The 22245-nt window shown below is 40.3% G+C and overlaps 1 protein-coding gene and 1 long non-coding RNA gene across 5 annotated transcripts in view; one reads left to right on the top strand and one right to left on the bottom strand.

Annotated features, from left to right (window-relative positions):
• Nucleotides 1-5219: 5219 nt before the first annotated feature.
• On the top strand, nucleotides 5220-8995 carry LOC122158364. Its single transcript, XR_006168214.1, has 2 exons — nucleotides 5220-5719; nucleotides 6325-8995. It is a non-coding gene; the product is annotated as an uncharacterized LOC122158364 (long non-coding RNA).
• Nucleotides 6547-22245, bottom strand: part of TEAD1 (TEA domain transcription factor 1) — a 91518-nt gene continuing 75819 nt past the window's right edge. For all 4 annotated transcript variants that reach the window (XM_042815015.1, XM_042815017.1, XM_042815014.1 and 1 more), the window contains 3 exons: nucleotides 15387-15527; nucleotides 13334-13486; nucleotides 6547-12350 (listed from right to left, as the gene is read on the bottom strand). In XM_042815015.1, the coding sequence (XP_042670949.1) occupies nucleotides 12237-12350; nucleotides 13334-13486; nucleotides 15387-15527 (408 nt within the window). In that variant the 3' untranslated portion in view covers nucleotides 6547-12236. The remainder of the gene's footprint in view (nucleotides 12351-13333; nucleotides 13487-15386; nucleotides 15528-22245) is intronic.

Below are 22245 nucleotides of genomic sequence, written 5' to 3' on the forward strand. Positions count from 1 at the left end.
TCAAATCCTGCTCAACTTGTGCTGAGGGTTTCACTCAGTCTTGCGTTAACTAGTCAATAAAGATTTGACCCATCTCCAAAGGAGACTCGGAAGCAGTTGCTGCTATAGTTATTCATGAAGAGTTTGGTAGCTGTTCTTTCTGAACACGAGTCTAGAGAATGGAGGACAGACAGCCTTAAGATCCATGGCTGATCAAAGGAAGGTTGGTGGCTGGCAGGAATACTGGAAGAGAGGTGAGAATGTAATGTTGAAAAACTACAGCGACCCAATTTGCCTGCAAGACACCAGTGCCTTCAAATTGGTAGTTATTTTCTCTTGTGCTAATTAGTAGAGCCTACAGTGGAAGTGCATATTCTGTCAACTCAGTAAGTCAAGGAGGTAGACTATGCCTTTTAGGTATTCTTTTAGGATAAACCCTTCCTATTAGGCACAATGTATTATCTAGTGTCCGATCCTTCACTTGAGATACTAGAAAATTTCCTGTTTCCCAGCTGGGATCATAAGTGCATCCAGAAAGATGAAGAACGAAGGCATATTTCTTTTGAGGATATCCTAGCAAAGAGTGCTTACATGAACAGAGCACCCTGGACAGATGGATCATGATTTGTTTGTACTACCTATATGTCCTATATATCTCTATGTTTCTTATTTATCTTTATATATATTTATTAATTCAAAGACCATTTAAAATGATTCCCTCTATTTAAACATCCTCTAGATTCTATCTGCTTGTTTGTGCCTCCAGGAAAATCAATCAGTACGCTACACGTAGCGTACTGAGCACAACTGTAATAAGGGAGAAAGAAATAAAATAGACAGTGAAATATGATGTGCTCTCTCCAGAAGGGAAAGTAGAAGCCTGAAGCCAAAGTCCAAAGGTTACGTGCCGTGGTAATGGTCTTATCTAATCAGATTATACCTACTACTTGCAGGTAAACAGATTGAGACATGCTGCAGTCATGAAAGGACTGCAGGAAAGCCTGGTGAGACTCCCGGTCACCCCGTGCGCTGTGCGTTGCAGCACGAGAGCTCTTCAAGATCTAGCTGTTGTCTTGAGCTGTCTTTCTTTAGACATCTGCAAAGGTTCAGGCTGCTTCTGCAGAGGGTCTGAGGTGAAAATTTGGACCGTGCATGAGCCTCCTGCGCTTCTGGGGGAGGGGTTTTGTCAGACATCTAGATCACAAAGTGACTCTTCGTTGTAAGCACAAAGGCCAACTTCACTACCAGGTGGAGGTTTAAATCCGCTTATTGCTGAGATTGATCCAATCTTGAGATAAAAGAAAGTGGGAATGAATGTTTCTTTTTGAAACATACAGGGCTACATTTTGGTCAGACTTCCAGGGGTGTTTTTTTGTTCGCTTGCTGGCAGAGATGTTTCTGCTATTTTGCCTCCTTCTGCAGCCTCTCTGTACGCCTTGTATGCATTTCCTATACATGTCGGGCTGAACCATGGAACGGTATGTATTGTGCACTGCACTGAGGCTGTTTCTTAGGCCTCAGCAGAGCTGAGCGACACATAATCTGAGCCCGGAGTCACAGCTTTAGCTGCACTGTCAACAGCTGAACAGAATCTTTTTTTGTTTAACTGCTGTACAGGAACCTTAAATTTTTAGATTTTTCGCATGTTCTTGTTAGAAAAACTATCAACCCCCCCTCTCCTCCTTTGCTCTTCCCAGCCCCATTACAAAGGGTGATTACTTGCCTGTCATATTGGGACCACGAGGGTAACAATCTACATATCTACACTGTGCAGATTTCTCAGTTATACTGTAGAAGTGCCAGTGTCTGTTGATCTTCTTTGTAATTGTGACCACCTCTTATGCATAGCTACTTGTCTGTCCTGTCAACAGGCAGCCAGAAATGAGCTCCAGACAATGTGCTGTTTTTTTTCCGACATGAGCATGTGTTCGAAGACCTGTTAGTTTCACCACTTCCCTCGTCCCCCTGTTTTGCAGGCACAAGTACACCACACTGTCTCCTGTCACTGCAAGTTCTTCTAGCAAGGAAGAGCTGGTTGCTGGAGCTAGCAGCCCATTTCACAGTTTTCCACTGTGCTGCTCTACTTCCACGGCTTTCGTCTCCTTGCTCTCCCTGCCTCCCGTCTCCCTGCCTCTCAGTGAACCTGTTGGCAGCCCTGATCTTGAACTCTCCACACCCTTCTAGATCTGTCTTATCTGTAAATTCAAATTCTGCTGCATACGCAGGTTTCCATGCATCTTGTAGGCACACCTGAGAATAGCCTAGTTTTGCAGTAACTTGACTGCAGTCACCGTTTTCCAGCTACCTGAACATACAGAGCTCTGCGCCTGATTTGTTTGGTGGCTTTTGTCAGTATTTCAGGAACTGCCTGATGTTTGTGTCCCCTTCTGCCACTCATTGTCTCCCTACCAAATATAGACCATGTTAATGAGCACCCTGTATATTTGCCTCAGTTTGGTTCTCTGGGTTCATTTCTCTTTCACTGATACTTTTCCAGCTGCATTCACTTGATTAGTGCTGACTTTTGTCTGTGTCTTTTTAATGTGTCTGACCAGGGATAATGGAAAAAAACTTCTACGCAGTTCTCTGAAACAGCCTTTGCCCTATATCTCCTGCTTCATCCCCAGATGATGACTAATCTCCATACCTAATGCTTCCCTTCCACTAGTATCCAAGTATCTGCAAGCTGACTTTCTCCACTGTGCCTATATTATCCCCTTGATACTGCCATTTTCAGGTGTAGAGTGTTCTCTTCCCAACTCCTCCTAAACTGAGAAACCACAATGGCATAGTGCAGGACACAGACAAAGCCTGCCTGACCAACCGGAGCTGCCCTGTTTGTTTCCTGTCTGTGGGTCTTGAGCCCTTAGACCTCCTCTCTTGGAGTAGCCATTATCTTGGGACCACTTCCAGCACTGATGTTGATGTTATTCATGGGAAAACATTTGGTTTGTATGGAAAAAAAGCCAGGCTGATACCACAGTTGTGTACGTGCTAGTTCACTGCCCACATGCCTCTCTGTATTTTTGCTGATCAGGAGGCGTGTGCCAGTGAGCAGAACTGACTTGTCATCCTGTGCCTGCAGCTAGCAGGCCATCTCCCAGTGGCTGGGAGTCTGCTTGGTGCTGTGCCTGTGCAGCGCTACCTGCTCCTGTGCAGTTATCCAGAGCCCATCACTGGGGAGGGAGTCTCGGGGCACCTCCCAAACATTGCTCACCACCACCGCCCTCAAGGAGATCGTTGGCAGAGATAGGGGAATGCCTGCCCTGCTGCAACTGGTGCTGTGGCTGCCGTGTTATTGCTGGCGACTGTGGAGGTAGACTGCACTGCCAAGTCTTTTCATTGTGGTGTTCTGATGACAAAGCTTAGATTAAAACCTATTAAAAATACAATATAGTCAAAGTAAAACCAATGTAAATATTTTATGATTAAGTAATCAAATGCTCTGTGCTGTGGAACAGTGCAATGCATGCACAACATGGCTGACTGTAGTACTTCTTTGTCTGAGTTGGTCACATGTAGGTTCAGTTTAACACTAATGGTGAGGCCAAGCATGAAGAAGATGTGGGTATCCTCACCTTCCGATAGATGTAGAGCTGCTTCGAAAAGGAGATGTTCTCACAGTGTACCAAAGGAAATGGGTTATGAGACTGAATGCAGTTCTTGTACATTTTGCCAAGTGTAATGTTAGCTATGAAGATCAATTTCACAGGTGGAAGAATAAGAAAAGACAGCTACCTTGGAAAAAGTAAATTCTCTGATATGCTGCAGAGAATGTATGATCTTGGCAGAAAGGAATTTTAAAAGTCTGGGAAAAAACCTTATTCTTTAGGCTCTGCCAATAATAATAATAATTAAAAAAAATAGAAGGATCTTTAAATATGCCTAATAAACTTTCATATTTGGGGCAGGAAAAGAAATCAGTTGGCAGTGTGTTAGCCTGCTGGGAAGGTTGACTGCACATACAGCTTAGCGCTGTTTGAACAGCAAGTAAGTCTCTGCATACTCTGCATTTGCTGGAAGTCTTGAAAGCAGAGCATTATGGTGCACTGCAAGGTAAGCAGTAGTAGTGAATTAGTCTCCTTTTTGAACCATGTAAATGAAAAAGGACATAACACAGCTCTGGCATAATTTGCTCTGATGGGCCCAGCCACCATTTTAACTGGCACCCTTATCTCACCAGGGAGAGGGAAGGGGAAGAGCTGTAATTCCTGAGGCTCAAAAACTGCACCCTCTGTGTGGATATCTCGAAAAGCTGACAAAGACTTTTGGAAGCAGACTTCTGAAAAAAATATGTTTGGCTATCTGCTCGTTTAACAGCAGGGTTGGCTTTTTACGCTCTAATCTCTACAACAGGGTGAGGGGCATGGAAAGCAGTATTTCTGAAATTATCAACCTAAGCCAATGATGACTTGGTACATTTGTGTGTGTTGCATGTGTCTGCATCTCCCACCCCCTCCCCAAGCATGTATGTGTAGAAGGCAGTCAGCTTGAACAACTACTGCTGCTGGATGAATTGAGACCAGTCGCTTGTGCTCAAGTGTCTTTGCTCAGTCGGTAGCTTCAGATAATGTTCTGGATATTGCTTTCTCACTCTGTTTTCCAACTGAAACCAAGGTGACGATTCTTCATCAATCAGGGAGGCTACTGGGTGCCTTGCTGAGATTTTGGGTTTTTTTTCTGCTGAGCTCCCATGAGGAATGCAACAATTCTAATATAAGGGAGGCTTCCAGCAGCCCTTTACCCTTCAGCTCAAAGAGAGTCCTTAAGAACATACGTCCCAGTAATAGGAAGGACAAATAAGAAACAATTTAGGAGCAAAAAAAAGGCAATTCTATTTACGCATATGAAGGTAGATATTTGTTTTAGACTTTCAGATTTCCTCCCTTCTTCTGATGGAATTTTGGTTTTTGCTGGTCTTGAAACTGTCTTTGTCATTCTCTCTTACTATTTTCTTCTTTGCTCAGATTTTCATTTTCTTTGCATAGTAATATTCCATTTTTCTCCCCCTCTCTCCCCCCTTCCCCCCCTCCGACTCCCCTTGCACTCTGGTTTTCTACAATTTTCCTTTTCAATCTTCTCCTCACACATTCTCTACCCACTCCCTCCTGCCTCTCCCATCTTCACCACACCTCGAGTCTCCAGCACAGCTCCAGCTCTCACAAAACAACAGCAATCATATAACAATTTACAACCATTAGCCAATTGAGTGTAACACCTCTCTACAAGGTAGGTAATCATTTACGAACGCTGCTAAGCTACTGCTGTTTGGTGTGACAGATTGTTCAGCTGCTTCTGCTCTCTCAAAGGGCCCCAGACAACAATAGTAAGGCTGTGAAAGCACAGGGTTGGGATGAACAGCTAGAGCAGTGTGTGAGGAACTACAGACATCTGCTGAGCTCTGAACTGTCTTTTTACTCCTGGTTTAGTGAGCATTAAATGTGTTGCGTGCCTCTATTGTCAAACTGGCTGCATCTTGAGGGGAAAAAAAGAACAGAAGAAAAAGCAGACGAGATGTCTGTGGCCCACTTAGAGCTCATCATGAAACACTTCATAAAACAGGACAGCAACTGGTCTGTCTTCTTCGTCCTGTGACCACAATGCTGTAATCATGTAAGCTAGACTGTGCTTAAGTAGGGAGAGGCCACTGTATCTGCTGAAGGCAGTCAGTGAGTACAGAACGGCACGATGCTACGTGGGGACTGCCAACCTGAAATGCTGTGTGGCATTTTTCCTAAAGGTAGGTTTATGGTCTTTAACCTAAATTAATTAAGACATGGAGCGTTAATGAAGGAGCAGGTTGCTTCTGAAACAACTAACCCACTTCAAAGTGCTGAAACCATATTCTTAATGGGGAACAAAGAAGTGAAAACAGGGTCAAAGCAGACCATGTCTGCGTGTTGTTCTCAACCCATTCATCTCCCACACGGCGTGAACTGTGGTGGCATTTTAAAAATTGCAACGTAACATCTGCCATCCAAAAGGGGAATTGGGGTGTGTGGGAGGAACATGGTTTATTCAAAAGCCACTGCTCTCCTTTTGAAGGAGAAGATGAGCCAGATGTACTTTTTTCTCCCCCCCCCCAAGTCCTGGTCATGTTCCCACTGACTCCAGATGACGTAGGATATCCCCCTTTACTCTCTTTTTTCTTTCTTTCACCACAACCCCACTTAACTGCTCTGTTCCTGTCAGTTCTAGTTGTCATGTGATGAACTGATACTGTTTATTATGTAAGATTCTGAATAGATCATTCCTGCTTCTGGCACACAGGGCGTTGGGTGGCTTTTCTCATTTAAACAGTACGACCTAAATTATGTTTCAAAAACCTCACTACTGTTTCTTTAGGAAGACATACAAGCCAGAGGTCTGCAAAGCACACAGACTCATAGTGGAGCAGAGCTTCCAGATGTGCCGTCCCTACAGGTACTGGTGAATTGGGCCAGATGTCCATCTGAACCTTTAGGTAAGCACGCAGACATTTCCACAAGTCTGGTCTTGTGCTGCTTCGCTAAGTGCTTTTGAAAGTCGCACCCAATGTTAAAAAGAGATTGATGTGGGAGATTAAGATAAATGCACAAAACACTTTCATTTTCTTTATTTTCAATCGATACTGTATGAATACAAAGTTTCTAGAAAGCTACAAAAATTCTACCACTTTATCAAGAAGGCATCAAAATGTGTCACTTTGCAAAGACATGAAAACACCTGCAGTAACCGACACAAAAATAGCATTTTTAGAGTGATGAAATAATTGCACTTAACTGTCATGGATATTAAAGTTATCACACATATGTACCGCGAAAGCTAGAATACATTTTTTTTTTTTTTACAAAGCACTTTATAAAAAAATTCTCTGCACACAAAACCTATAATTTTCATATTACTATCATACTAAAGATAAATTCACTTTAAAGCCAACACTTAAAACATTTTAAACAAAAAAAGGTACCAGTACCTACACACAGACAATAACAAATACAAGAATACTGTACTGCCAAGAGGTTTGACTGAAACTCCTTTTGAAAGCTTCTGCAAATATGTTAAGAAAACATTGGAGAATGTTCGGTGTTGTTTTTTTTTTTCAAAGATCCTTCCCTCCCTGTCTAACCTAGAGGTACTTTATCATCAAAAGGCAAGTTCTACATCAAAAGTTACCAGCAGCAGTACAATATTAAAGTAACCACTGACCATATATGAATATGCTTAAGTCACAAACCCATTTTATACACATTACACAAATAAACATAAAGTGAGAATTCCATTAAGTCATTTACAAATGTGAACAAATGCACATGGCAAAGAAAAAAAAAAAAAGAAAAAGAAAAAAAAAAGAAAATTCAAACAAAACAAAACCCCAACCTGTTTTACATAAAATGTACTGAAGAATTAAAGGCTATTCAGGTTTTCAATGTTATAAAATTCTCTTGTCTTTCTTTTTCAGGCACATATTGTATTTTTTGTCTGCAGTCATGAGCCTGAATCAAAGAGGCCCATAAAACAAAACAAAACAAAAACACATATTCTGAAAGGAGGTAACAGGGATCTGTCTCCTTTTTGTCAACTGAGTGCATTTAAGATTTAATTTACACGCTAAACTAATTACATGATCTCAGCAAGAATGACCTGAAAAGTTAAAAGATGAAAAATCTCCAAAGCGCGTTTTCTATTTTGAATTATCCAGCCTTGATCTTTTTTAGGGGGCTAAGCATCTGGTCATGAAAGGTAGGAGGGGGGAAAAGAGATCATCCTGAGAAAAATACAAAACTAGACTCTGCTATCACATCTGCTGTTTGACCGGGTATGTGAATCAGTACGGGTCAAGTAAAGAACAGAGAAAACATTTCTCAGTATGAATGATCCAGGAAAACTGTAAGGGGAACTGCTTCCAAAGCGAGTATGCCCTAGGAGCTGCAGTGGAAAAATAAATAGATATTAGTATGTCAAATGTTGTATCTGCCTTGAACTGGCCAGTTACTTACATTCAACAGTAATGTACACCCTTCATTACTTAAAATAGCCTACAGCATGGAGGTTTTAACGGAAGAAGCTACTGCCAACCTGACTGAGCTGTAGTTGCAGTAGAAAGGGAACGCGAGAAACAGGCATTATATCTGCAATTCCTTCAAAATAGTGGTGCAGTACCTAAATAAAATCATTTTGGAATTCAAGTAAGTAAAACTACAGTTGCTAGTAGCAATTTTTAACAGCCCCAAATGGTACCGTTATGCTTATTTTAATCAGACAGAAGTGTACTTTACCACAAGTACGGATTAGTAAGACTGAAATGTTTGGTAGTAACTGAAAATATATGCTCTGCTTGCGGGGTGAAATCATCTTTGCCCTACCTCAGTTTCATCGAATTCAACACGATTACTTGTCTCACAGAGGTAAGTGAGATTTAGACCTTGAAGGATTAACAAAAATAATATTTTGGAGACAGGGAATTTGAATTATCACAATATTTACCACACAGTGTCACAATATTTCTATATATAAAAAGTTAATCTTAGATTTCATCAAATACTTTAAAAATCAAGTTAAAATCGTATTCACAACTATATAATCCCTCTGACAGCTTTTGGTTTTGCTGATATTTGTTCCTTCTAACATCTTTTTCTTAAAATCTTGCCCCTCTCCCCACCAATTTTAGTTGTAGTGTACACAGTACGGCCCCCGTTCACAGAAGATATCAAACAAGACACATTTTTCAGAGGAGCTGATTTTTTTCTACCAAGACATTGATTGGGAGAAAAACAAAACAAAGCAACCCTGTGTTTTGAGCAGCGCTGGCCAGTTTCTCCAACAGCACCTTCATCCACAATGCTCACACTTAACAGTTCAATGCTTAAAAACACACCACCACGTTAATCTAGCTACTGTCCTCCATTTTCATCTTGTTTTATGCATCTGACCTCCAGCATGCACAGTTTTGTAAACAAAGTCTTCCATCTAAACAAAAAATCCTCACAGACACTGAAATATTATTAGAGGAGAACAATAAAGCCACATTTGTCCACTTTCTGAAATTCTGCAGTGCGTGGATCTCATTATGCAGATACACGGCTGGATGAAGAGAATATAAATGTGAACAATTTTTGTTTTTTCATCACAGATCAATCAGTAGCTGGTTTGTAGTGCTGTCAGAAATGGCAAACAGTACATTATTCTCCAGCAGGTTGATCATTAGCAAAATTACCTTGCTATAAATGGTGCTCTTTTGTGAATGGAGGCCTGCATTTTCAACTTATTCCAATAAACCAAAGGCATTACGGTGATAACTAAATATTTTTGGTCTCTCTACAAATTGTCATTATTATGGCAGCACTTTTCTAAGCTGGAATTTCAAACCAAAGGCACTTTCATGCTAGAGTGCAGAAGAGTCACAATTAATTATTTGGTCATGAAATTTTAAAAGGCAGCATTATTAATACAATCCTCTTTTCACGGAGAACTATGAATCTGTAACCTTTCCTTTTGGTATAGACATTTAATCATGTAGCGATGGGACTGACTTGTACTGAGGGTTGGTTTAGACCAAGCAGTCAAGGAGCTTTTTCTGCGGGGAAAAATACAGTTTATTTAAAAATGGAACCAATTAATAAAACAATGTATCAAATTTATGTTAAGAGGCTAAAGGTATTTCTAATATAACGCTAAGGCACTGCATATTGTAATGCTTTGGCAGCTCTCAATTAAAAGATTCCTACAAAAAGTAACAGTAACAAGATAAATACTTCCAGCTTACAAAAGAGCTCACAGTTTACAGGCAGCCTGTTGGACTACACACCACACACTGAACAGTTGAAGGATTAAGGCTTTTAAGAATTAACACATACAGGGTATGGATCATTTACAGAAGTGTAAAGAAAAGATGAAGAAAGTCATTTCCCTAATATTACATACGTGAACACCAATAAACATTGTGACTTTTTATACCCTATAGTTATGACATACGTAGTGTGCCAGATTCTACTAAAAAACTGTACCTGGTTTTGCAAATTGCCTTCATACTTGATACGCCTCAAAGAGTTCGCTTGTTATTAAAACAAAAAATCACCAAAACCACAATTCAAACCCTAAATAAAAGACAACTTTAGAACAAAATAAAACAAAACAAAACAAAAGTAGTTTTTGACTTGTAACACCAAGTGCTTAGAATAAAGGGCTACCGTTAGGCTGTTACAATGCAGTGCTTTTCCTGATGTGATTGTTAGTGTTAAAAATGAGCGTCAGAGACCCTACCATGGACATATTTCACTGTTCTGTTCACAGAATATAAACTGAAAGATCATTAGCCCTAATATCCACAGCTAGACATCACAGCAATCATCCACCTACTGGAGTTAGGTCAGCGGCAAGCTGAGGGATGTGAGCAGTCTCCCTTCCTTTCAGATGTTTGTATCGTGTGTCCACAACAACCCACTGCTATGCCTGGGCAGCATTCTGGTCTAGATAAATTCAATTATTGGCAATTCTGAGAGAGTACAATGCAATTTTTTAAAAAACCAGAAATTGAGACTTTTTCAAAGACTATGGCACTGTTGCCAAGGAGTAAATTCTAGACATAAATCATGCATAGGCATGTAAAGGGCAGTGAGGAGGGAGCTGTTAAATGTTACCCTTCTTTGATTCAGAGCTGCAGAAGACCTTCCCAAGAACGCTCTTTGCCGATACCTCATGACTGACCTTTAAGGTGCCTTGTGCTTGGCCAAGCAGTCCTGAGCCTTTCAGACAAATGTTTTACACGAGGACCCACTGCTGGTCCAGCACCTGCTTAAACAACTGCTGCCTGGGCAGCTGAAGGACAGCGCTGGGTGTGCAGAAGAGAAGCAACTGAGGAACACTCTGGCTTAGGTAGGAATAATGAGAATACTTATCTCACATGTGCGTACCTCAGATAACCACTCACGCCCACATCCTTGTTTTGAATCTGCACAGTATTAAAATATCTCCAGCTGCACTTCACTTCCTGGAGTCTTCCCTGATACAGCAGAAGGATGAATACTACCACATCCAGATACAAAAAGGACAGCAGAACCCATGTGGCACATACGCGTTTGTTTCCTGTAAGATCTTTGCCAGTAGGAACTGGAGAGAGAACTGGAGAGAGCTGTTAGAGCACCGTGATGAAAAGGAAAAGAAGAAAACAATCTCCATTTTCCAAGCTTCCTTGTCTGATATTGCTTGTGATTTTCTAGCATCTCACAGATATTAAAGCTATTGATCCTTTCAGAAGTGTATGCATTCTTTTCTCAAACACTTCAGTGTTTTGCTTTCAGCTTACGAACTACTCAATGCTGTAGCAATGTCAGTTGTTTCCATTTATCTGCTAATTTCAGAGTTGCAAGGTTTTCACTCAACTAGAAAACATAGTTGTCCATATAAAATATAACTGCATACGCAAGACTACATATAATGTGAGTCTAAATCTTCAGTATTTACCTACTTATTGCAAAACGAGCCATCTTCTTTTCATTAAATTATCAATTTTTCATATTAGTACAATACAACTTTATAATCTTTTAAAATACACTAGATATGTTAAGGGTAAGGGATGATGTTTTCTTTCTCTGTAATACCTGTTTGAAAGTTTAATGGATTAGAAGATTAGTTTTAGCATTGAGAAAAAAAATACAAAATTTGCCTAATTTTAGGACCTGTCTGTTCCTTAACAGGTATTTCTTAAGGCTATATTTTTTCATTTGGTTTCAAACAGAAAAATGTTTCATTTTAAAAAATAATTTAGTGAATTATATTTGTCCATATCTTCCACCCTAATTAGTTACAAAGATAATTCTATAAAGGTAATTAACTTTTCTTATTCATTTACAGTTATAGCTAAAGATTCATTTCAATTTCACTTGCATTGTAAAACATGTATTTTGTGTTGGAAAAAAAACCAAAATATCTTATAAACGCTGTCAGTTTTTCCCCATGGCAAATGCTCTGTCATACATTTTTCTATCAGAATTAAAAATAGGCCTCCACAGACAGAGGCATTAGGTTCTTAAATACAGTCTTCCCAAAGAATGGTGGTTTACAAATTTGAAGAACACTTAGTTTTAGAAATAATTTTTACAACTGTACCAGAATTTCACAGCTACAATTATATATGAACACATTAAAAATGACTCACTAAAACAGGATTTAGAAAAATGTGGGTGAAAGTTGGGCCAGAGGCACTGCCACTTAGTGTTGAGGTTTACAGTCTGTGTTTTGATAAAGAAGTGAAATGAACTGTATATATAAATAACTGCTCAGTCCTTTACAAGCCTGTAGATATGATGCTGTGCTCCATGTTCACTGTTTGACACTTCAAATACACAAGCCATGCAGAGTAGGGTTTCTTGTGTATCCCTGTTCGTTACAACCTATTTGAGAGGAAGGAAGAGGTAGACAATACATTACAAACTTGAAAATGCCACAGCCAAAAGAAGAAACAATTGGTTAAATTTAGGCAATGTTTAAATGTCACTGTTTGAAATGTCTCCTCTCTCTTAAACTGACCTGTGCGACTGCACTCACACAGCAGAAGCTCCTGGCACAGGGTCATGGAGATTCGTCTCACCCTGGCTTCTTGACTGTGAGCCATTGGCTTGCTGTTTCTCAACCCACACCAACCTCAGTCCCAATTCAACAAGGAGAGTGCACCCTTGTCCCCTTGTGTTTGGTTACGAAAAGGCAGCTGAGCTGAGCACACTCCTCTCTCACATACTGCATGGCTCTGAGTTTGCTGCCTTGCCTCTTCTGCGCTGCTATCAGCCATCAGCCCTGCCTGAATCCTATGGTGGCAGCAGCACTGCATGGATCTAAATGCAATATGAATGCATTAAAAATGACTCTGCAAAGCCACACTGAAAAAGCAGGGTAGCTGGATGACACTAGCTTAAAGGCAAATACACAGACCATTCTTCATACTTTAGATCACCTGTTGGGTGTATCCTCACCATTACTGCATGCTTTCCTGGCCCAAGAACTAATGAACACCACTGACATTTGCAGTATTATAACTGCCATCTCAGTGAGAACACATTATGTGAATGGGATGGTTTCAAGTTACTGCCTCAGGCTCTCTACAAAATCCAAACAGAGACTTGAATTAAAAATAAGAGCAGTAAGCTAAATATCTGGAAAATAACAGAGATGTTTGTTCATGTTTTCAGCCAGCTTATCCTTCTCATCCTTGGCGTCTATAGTGCACTATTCCAAGGGTATTCTGAAGTCAATGAGATTTTTTGTTTAGTAAGCAACATGACGAAGGGATTCGGAAACTAGTTCTAAATGTTGCACGTTAAGCAAGCCATGCAATGCCTGAGAGTATTCTACAGATGAAAAACAAAGAGTGAATCCATACCAATAAAATCGTAAAATTTTCCAACACGCTGTTCATCATGTATTTCTCTGGTAGATGCTTCAGCTTGTGTATGAAGTTGATCATATATTCACACATTGGAGAGCGATTTATTCTGTACACAAATCGACCATTCTCAAACCTTGCATATTCAGTCTAAAAGAAAAGCGTTTAGAGTAAGTCACTTTAGATGGAGCAGAACCATGAATGCTACATTTGCGTTTTGTTTTTTTATTTGTTACTGTTATTCTTATTTACAGAAGAATGAGAAAGTGAGTTTAGCCACACAAACACCCACACTCCCACCTGTGCTATACAGTGCCTTGCTAAAAATTCAAAGACTAATTATTACAAGTTGCATCACAATTTGTTCTCCAACCTGTGAATTAAAAACTGGGAAGAAGATTTACACAAAGTAAACCCAAATCCATTAAAAATGAATTAAGTGGAAAAGTTATGATGAGATAGTTATGACTGATTTTACAGCAGTTTTTGAGACAAGCAGCTGCAAAGAGCAGAATTACGCTTACATATTTATGTATAAATATATACATGTAAACAGAGCTACATATTACTGCCTGATTTAATAGGCAACTTGTAAATTGTACAGAGATGCAAGGCTGCAGTCAGAAGAAAACCAGACTGATTGATATTGCAGTGGTTCATGGGCTGGAGGAGGGTGCCTGTGGTTTCTGCACTCCTGCTGCTGATCACTGTTCATATGATCTCCTCACTCGTTTGTGGGATTTCTTGGTTTCCTCTAAGCATTGAATAATGGAAACGATGGAAAACTTTTAATGGCCACCATGCACAGGAACCACATATGCAAGGGCTGCTCTGAAAGTAATGCCTCCTCTTTTATTATATCAGTCCACAACAGATATTGTTGGGATGGTGACAGAGGTGGAACTTTCCTGCAAATCCATTACATGTTGTTGCCATGTGACAAGTGGCAGCAGAGGGGCACTCTGACAAAATGGTGTCTGACATGGAAGTGCACATGAAGCAAAGGGACATCACCGAATTGTGATGTGGAAAAAATGGCACCCACTTATATTCATCAACGCTTGCTGAACATTTACAGAGATCAAACAGTGAGTGCTGGCACAGTGAGGTGATAGGAGGTGCATTGCAGCAGTGGTAACAACAGTGTGAAAGACAAGTCACATTCCGGACAGCCATGCAGTCTTATGAGGGCAGCATGCATCTTGTTCATCACTGGTGAAAATGTGCAACTAGTGGCGGTGACTGTGCTGAAAAACAGTGTTTTGCAGCTGAGAATTTGGTTGATCAAACAATCAAATAGTGTTCCATCTATCTGTGTTTATCACAGAAATAATTAGGAGGCATTACTTTGGGAGTCACTTACGCGGTACAATGAGGACATGGGCAGAGACCAACACACCTACAGAACGCTCAACCTGCAGCTGTAAGCCAACTGCATGTACAGAAATTATTCTGCATGCAGCAGATGTGGCTGTGGGGCTTAATATAAAGAAGACAAGTTGAGTAGATACAGTATCATTCCTCAGTAAATCAAGTATCTACCTGACCACCCCGTACAGTTTGGGGGTTTAGAAAAATAGGTAAAGGCCTTGGCATGTTAGAAATCATTCATCTTTCCATTTAAAAGCTACTGGTGGCCATGGAAATTATGCCGTTCTGTGTGTAAGATAACTGTAGGTAGTGAAGAAATACAGACCACCATACTTTGTCATTGCAATACTGTTCAAACATGCCACTTGGTTGGATGAGTATTTAGAAATGGGGGCAAAAAGCATTTTTCCTTCAACACTTTTGTGGTGTGACAGAGAAGGTTGCACTGATGTCAGCTGCAGGCTGAAGGCTGCCACAGGCAGGACGGAGATGGATTCCAAGCAACAGGTATCTAGAATTTTATATACTGCAGTGTCACTGGACACACAGAGATTTACAGCAGACCGAACGTTCCTGGGAAGGAGAATACTTGTTCAGGAAGGATTACAGGAAGGCACGAATAGCGTAAGTAAGAACCAAAATGAACCAGAGACTCATGGCAGCCCATCCCAATACCCACCTCTACTTTTTCTACTACTTGCTTTCCAAAGGAGCAGACTTTGGTGGAACAGGTGATTGTCATGTTTTCTGAGCTCTCGTACTGACTGGTGACTCCATAAAATGCTCCTGTATCATCTTGAATGTTGCAGTTTAAGTCAGCCTGTTGGAAAAAAGCAACAGCTGTTGAAGATGTTATTTTTCATTTGACAACGTTAGAAGCATAAACTTAAAGTAGCTCACTGTGCTTGTTTTCAGAAATAGGGGAGGAAAAAGGGAGTTTGATAGTGACAACAATGGCAGTGGACAGCCTCAAAGAAAGCACCTGCATAAATCATTGAAGTAGAAACCTTAGGGAAGCAACAATTTCTTCAAACTTCTCTAACAAAAGAGAAGACTGTATTTCTCTTAGCTACGAGTGACCTTTCTTGTCTGGAAGAGAGAGGAAGTCCTTTCCCTTTCTTAAAACAATTAAATCACTGCTACAAAGGAAGATGGCTGTGCAACTTGGGAATCGATCTCTAATAAACTCTGTCAAGCCATATGGCCCCAATTCAGCGAGCTGTTTAACTTCACTGAGCTGTATGACGCAGTTCACAGGCTTCACGTTACCTGTGTGCTTGCTGAGCCGTGCCTACTGGACCAATAAAATAGTACTGAAAGTATTTGATTTCTTTCAGTATTCTGCTGCAGCCTGAATAACGACCCAGCTGCCTTTCAAATCTAGCACCAGAGACTGAGACGTGCAGGATCAAGTGAGGAACAGCGCTACCTTCAATTATTTATGTCCGAGTCTTGTGCACAGCATGATTCATTTGTTTACAAAGCAAGTGCACGGGTCACATGCTGAATCCTGCCTCCCCAGGCTGCAACAGAACTGAAGCTTTTCTGCCACTGTGCTCTTTGTCATCATGAAACCGTTTTCACAAAGCCCTCAACTTGAAAGAGCACTAATATGGACATAGGCAGAGACCAGAGATATCCACAGCTGGATTTGTTGATTCAGGTATTAGCGCTGCTGATATCTTTGGTGCCTGAGGAGAGAGTGGGCAGGGTTTTCTTTTTATGTGTAAACAGCCCATCAGCTACTGAGGCATAACATTTAGAAAATCATATGAGCTTACAGCTACCCTGAGACAAGCATCTGATCACAGAAATACACTTCTGCAGCAGTTTCACTTACAATTCTAGCTTGACTTTTTCTTACTGCTTTTTATCGCTAAAACAGAAATAACACAAAACTTTTGACAAATATCTTCTTGTCTACCTGAAGACTTTTTAAAAATGTGTTTATTTATTAGCTATCGTGGAACATCTATAATTCTGCCTTTGCTGTATTTCAGGTCGTTTGTAACTGCTCTTTAATGTTTGACTAGGCAACAGCTCATTAATTCTACTTAGTGTCTACAATCCATATTTGTGGTACAACCTTCTGAGGCAATATGTTGATAACAGCAATACTGAGCTAGTTTGTGGTATGGAGAAGCCATGGGTCTAATATTATTTCAGGCTAGTTTTGGTAAATTAATCAGTGGGGAAGTCTCTGGAGATTTACAGGCTGCAACACAAAGAGCCTTATAGTCACGTCTTTTGCATAACAGAAAGAAATCCTACCAGCATTACACCTTGTTTCTTGCACAAGTATTGCACGAGGTCAGCAGTTAGCATTGAACGTACAGCTAAAGCAGCATTCACAGCGCTCTGCCATAAACTGTTCCAAGCTAATGGTAAATAAGCAATTTGTCATCGCAGCTGGTTTGCAGTTACAGCTAAATATGAAAAACTGTAGCTGCCATCAGTTCCTCACAGCTGCTCTGCTGGAATTTCTGAAGAATAAGTATTTCTGATAAAACAATTACACTGTTTTGAACCATCCCATTTTCTTAACAAGTGGTTATTTCTGCTGCTCCTGCAATCACAGTTTTACTACACAATGATTTTTCTTTCCCTTTCAAGAATTAGAAATATATTTACAAATTGTATACAGAATGCTCCTCACAATTTCATGTTGTCAGAAGGATCAAATGCATATACCTGACATTGCAAGCTGCCATAACAACTACTAGCAGAGATGACAAAATAACTTTTCTTCTCTTTCTTTCTTATTTTGAAGCCCACTGAAAAAAATACACTTGACATTTAACCTGGAAAGCAACACATGGCCATCTGGCACACTGTTGATCACTCCCACAGCGCTTCCAGCTCTGGCTGAAATCACCAGGAGTCCTGTGCACACCAAAAATAGACACTGAGGCTCTGAAGCTTGAATGAAGAACACTTGAAATTATCACTCAACTCTTGCACAATCACAACGCTGTTGCAAAAAACATAATCTTAGATCTAAAACAGACATAAATTATCTGCATTTGCTCTCTGATTAGGGAGTCTAGCATGCAAAGAAAGTGTTTTCAATGGAAAGATGACTTTTCCTTTTAAACAACAGTTTTAATGGTTAGCTAGCTACCAACTGCTGAGCACTGAAGCTGTAAGACTCCTCCAGAAAGTGTAACACCGACATAAAAACACTTAGAAGTTGGCACCAGCAAATAGTCCTGAATGAAAACCTTCTCATGACAGAATAATCTTCTCTAATCTCACCTACTAAAGACAGCTTGCCCCTCAACACGGGTTCAGATATTTTTACTAGAGGATGAGTACCTGAGCACCAGGAAGGAGCAGGAACCGTTGTGAAGAGGGGACTGTCACTTCAAGGAAGTTGTCTTAATCAGCATGGAAAATAAATCAAATTCCAGATTATCTTTTTATCTCTGCTACCTTTTTTTCCTTCTTTTCAAAAAAAGGAAAGATCACCACTGATAAAATACAAAGCTTTTAAATTATTAGAAATATTGGCAAAAGACTTGTTAAATATATTGGTATGGCTTCCATAGCAAGTGTTCCATTTAATCACACCACTGACAAGTGAAGATGCAATCCCTCAAATTAAAGCAAGCAGCTCACAGTTAAAATTTTGAGGATCTTTTTCCCCAAAGTTATAGTGATGGTATAAAAAAAACCTGTGAAAACTGAGACCTGCTGTGGCTATGAGAGTTGCAGATGTCGTTTTGAGTGGGGAACAGCCACGTACTACCTATGCATTTAGCATAGGTTTTAGCAGGCTCCTTGCTAAAATATTGACTCCAGTTTCTGTGTCCACATTTTAGAAAGGATGTAGGAAAATTGGAAAAGGTTCAGAAAAGAGTTACAAGAATGATTTCAGGTCTGGAAAACATCCTTTGTAGTGAATGACTAATGAAACTCCATCTACTTAGTTTTTCCAAGAGAAGTTTTTCCACGACTTTGTCATAGTCTACAAGTTGCTACATGGGGAAGAGTTTTCTGACAGATTAAATCTTGCACGAAAGGACATTAAAAGACAAAAAGCTAAAGCTACACAAAAGCTAAATGAAAAACAAGGCGGATGCCAATATCTCCAATGGCAGCAAAATGCTGGAATCATTATGAAATATGATATAATCACTGTTTCTTAGGAATTCTTAACCAGCCCATCTACCTAACTAACAGGGTTGCATAGCCCAAGTTGGCCTGTTGTTTGGACACAGAAATGACTTAGGTTCATTGCCTGTCTCAAATACAAGAGGCAAGACTAGATAAACATGATAATTCCAAAACTGACATCTTTGACTTTATCTTATTAACCTCAGTTAACCTTCTTATAATTTTTTTCTTCAATGTGAAAAACTTGACAACAGTCAAGCTGGAGCACTGTACCTGCAGCCTCTCGTGAGAACCAGCTTTGTCTCATTTCTTTGGTACTCTCCATCTTGGTTCACTTGCATTTTAGACATAAGACTGCAAGGCTTTCTGCGCTGTAAACCATCTTTCCCTTCTGTGCAGCTTCTAGTGCAGCTATGACCCGATCCCTGTCTGCAGGGATTAGGACTGGTGAGAGCTGGTGCAGCATATACAGATAAGTAACGTTTAGAATGGAGGGATGATCACTTGTAATGAACAAGAGTTCAGTTACTCATTGAAAAATTCTCATTTAAATAATGATTTAAAATATAAGATCAATAGAATTTAGGAGAAAAAGAAAATCCAATGACTTAAAACCATAAATGTTGTTGGATTCTTGGTGGTTTTGTTTGTTTTTTTAATGTGGCCATTTTTAAAAGTAAAACTCATCTAGATTATTTCTAGAAGCTAAGCTCTATAGTAGCTGAATGCATCGGGAGGCAAAAGCACTCAGTTTTCTGGCACCTTTTTGATGTGGCTGCTTAAGAACATGATTAATTAATTAATACAACATAGCTTGTCAAAGGGTAGCACTGAAAATATTAAGAGTACCAAAAATATTAAGAGCATTAAGAGAACTGGGTGTTTCACACACTGCCTGGAGATGCCTCTGCCAGAATGCCAGAGCAAACACTAAAACAGAGCTAGCTGCAACCAAAATAAAGCGGAAAGATATTAGAAAACAATGGCAAAATACTTCCTATCCACCTCCCAGGTGCTCTCATGCTGTGTTAAAGGCAAGGGCACAGAGTGCCTGTGTAGTAATAACAGCTCTGGCTAACAAAAAAGCAAGTCTAGCAAAATTACAGAGTCTAAATTCTTTCTGCTGAGTAGAAGGAAAACAGCACCTATTGGAAACAGTGGGATCTGAGGAGGGCCAGAATAATTTACGCTGGCATTCAGTAGTTAACATTAAGCACAGAAGGTCATTTGTTAACGACATACAGGTTTGAACGGCTGCTGACTGCAGGGAGGTGTGTTACTCATATGACCGCATCGTGCCTCCCCTCCTCCTCTCCAAAGAGTGATCAAAGAGCAGAGATTCCAAATTGTGAAGCAATTTTTTCCAAGGGGAGCATCTGGGGCGCTGGCACGTTTCAGCGTGTGTTACGCTGCAGCTCAGGAATTGCGTCCAGGTTTGCCACATGGTTGGGCTCGTGATGGACAGACCAAGCTGCTCAGCTCCCCAGCTGCTCAGCCCTTCCACTCATTATCCAGGCTCAAGCACTAATGTCCTCGCATCAATTGCTGAGGGGGTCCTCCACGAGCACCACGTGAGCTCCCTGCACGGATGGGGTTGTGATGCGGAAAAGAAAATGGATGTCTGCTTTCTTCCATATCTAATTTGTTTTGCATACATTTGCATGCTGGCCATAGTCCCATTCACATTACAGCTCCCATTTGTGAGTGACAGATCATTTGCCAGTCAAAGTTGGCGAGTGTGCACGCGTGTGTTTGTGTGGATGGAGGGAAATCCAAGATTGTGCAAGAGAAACTGCATGTAGAAACGGCAAGAAAAAAAACACAACGGGCAGTAGCCACAATTGTGTGTGTGGATGAAGGGCACAAAAAATGGCTGCACCTTTTAAGACTGCTGGAGGCGCATGGGGACACATTTGGGAGGGGTGGGAGGCAACCACAGGCGCAAGCCATTTCTGAACACTGATTACATGGGTAAATTGTTTGTTCCACTGTATCACAAAGAGAAGGAGCATTATTTTTCATGCCACAGCTGTTTTGAATAAGAATAGGAATAAACTTAGCCATCCTCCTCATGTTACTTACTGCTAATTATGGCATATATTTACATCTATAAAACAGTCAAATTTGGGGGACATAATTTAATGCCCCTTTATTGTGTAGATCTCTTTATTCCATCCCACATTTGAATTTCAAAAATGTTTAGGACTTCAAAGCATCTTTAAAAGCTTGCCCTAATTATAATATGCATTACTTTTGAAAACTCCTAGTTTGCATTGCAGATTCCTGCAAATAGAGGCATTCATTTTAAACATCAATTAATATCATCCACACATCTTCAGATGAGCTTTAGTCTTTCTTTCAGAGTTTCACTGGGCTCTAAGTAAGCTTCCCTCAGTTTGAAGAATAGTTTAAGCTCTTGCAAATACTTGAAAAATTAAGTCAGTTGCTCAGAATGGTGGAAAGCCTGAAAGCCCAATATTAATTTTTATCAGCTGCTTTTTTCACGTGTCTCTACTTTGAAAATGTCCTTCTGCCTTTTAGATATATTTGTTGTTAAATATGTCTATGCCCAGAGCTGCAGAAATCAGAGCTTAGTCTTGGCAGACGGCACCTGTCAGTGTCAAGACACACAAAATCCACAGCCACAGCACTGAAAGTTGTGCTCACACCAGCACCAAGGATCCCAGCAGAGGCATGGAGGCCTCTGCGCGAGCCCTATGGGCAACAGAAGTTGTGCAGTCAGACAGCAAGGCAAAATGTGACAGAGCAACAATTACCCAAAACAGAAGATTTAGAAGTCTAGGCTGCAATGGACAGGTACACACTGATGAATTAATGTTAAAAGCTCTCAGTAAAAAGTGGCTACCAGATTAGCTAGTGCTAGATAGCACTAATTACTGACTACACTTAAGTCCTAGAGCAATTCCTGTGCTGGTGGAGATGCACATGATAAAATAATAGACAAACTGAAGGCGCTTGTTGCTGGAGATGTGTACTGCGAACTTTGTGCAAGAGAAAATGGAGAGCTATGGGCAGAGTGCTGGGGGCAGAGAAGGCAGGGTCAGCTTTCATGTTTAAGAAGCATTTTGGGATAACCCTGGAGGTATACGTACAGCACTTACTTTTGCAAGAGGCCTAAGTGTATTATTTACTGTTAGATAATTCATGAATAGTGGTAGATCAGCCTTTTAAACAGAATTAGAATACTACGTGAGTAGAACTTTCACCAATAAAAGAATCCAACAGAGGCAACATATGTTGATTTAGCTCTCAGATAGGCTGATGAGAATTTCAAAGACCAGAAAACATGGGGGTTTTTCCACAAATTATCAAAACAGCTCAAGCAAAAACTAGGCAACACGCATGTTGTCCTAAGATTAGATAGCACAAATCATACCTGCTTATCTTACATAGATTTGATC

This window comes from Centrocercus urophasianus, unplaced genomic scaffold, assembly GCF_019232065.1.
Source record: "Centrocercus urophasianus isolate 14NV4802_14NV808 unplaced genomic scaffold, USGS_Curo_1.0 seq_14, whole genome shotgun sequence".
NCBI lineage: Eukaryota > Metazoa > Chordata > Aves > Galliformes > Phasianidae > Centrocercus > Centrocercus urophasianus.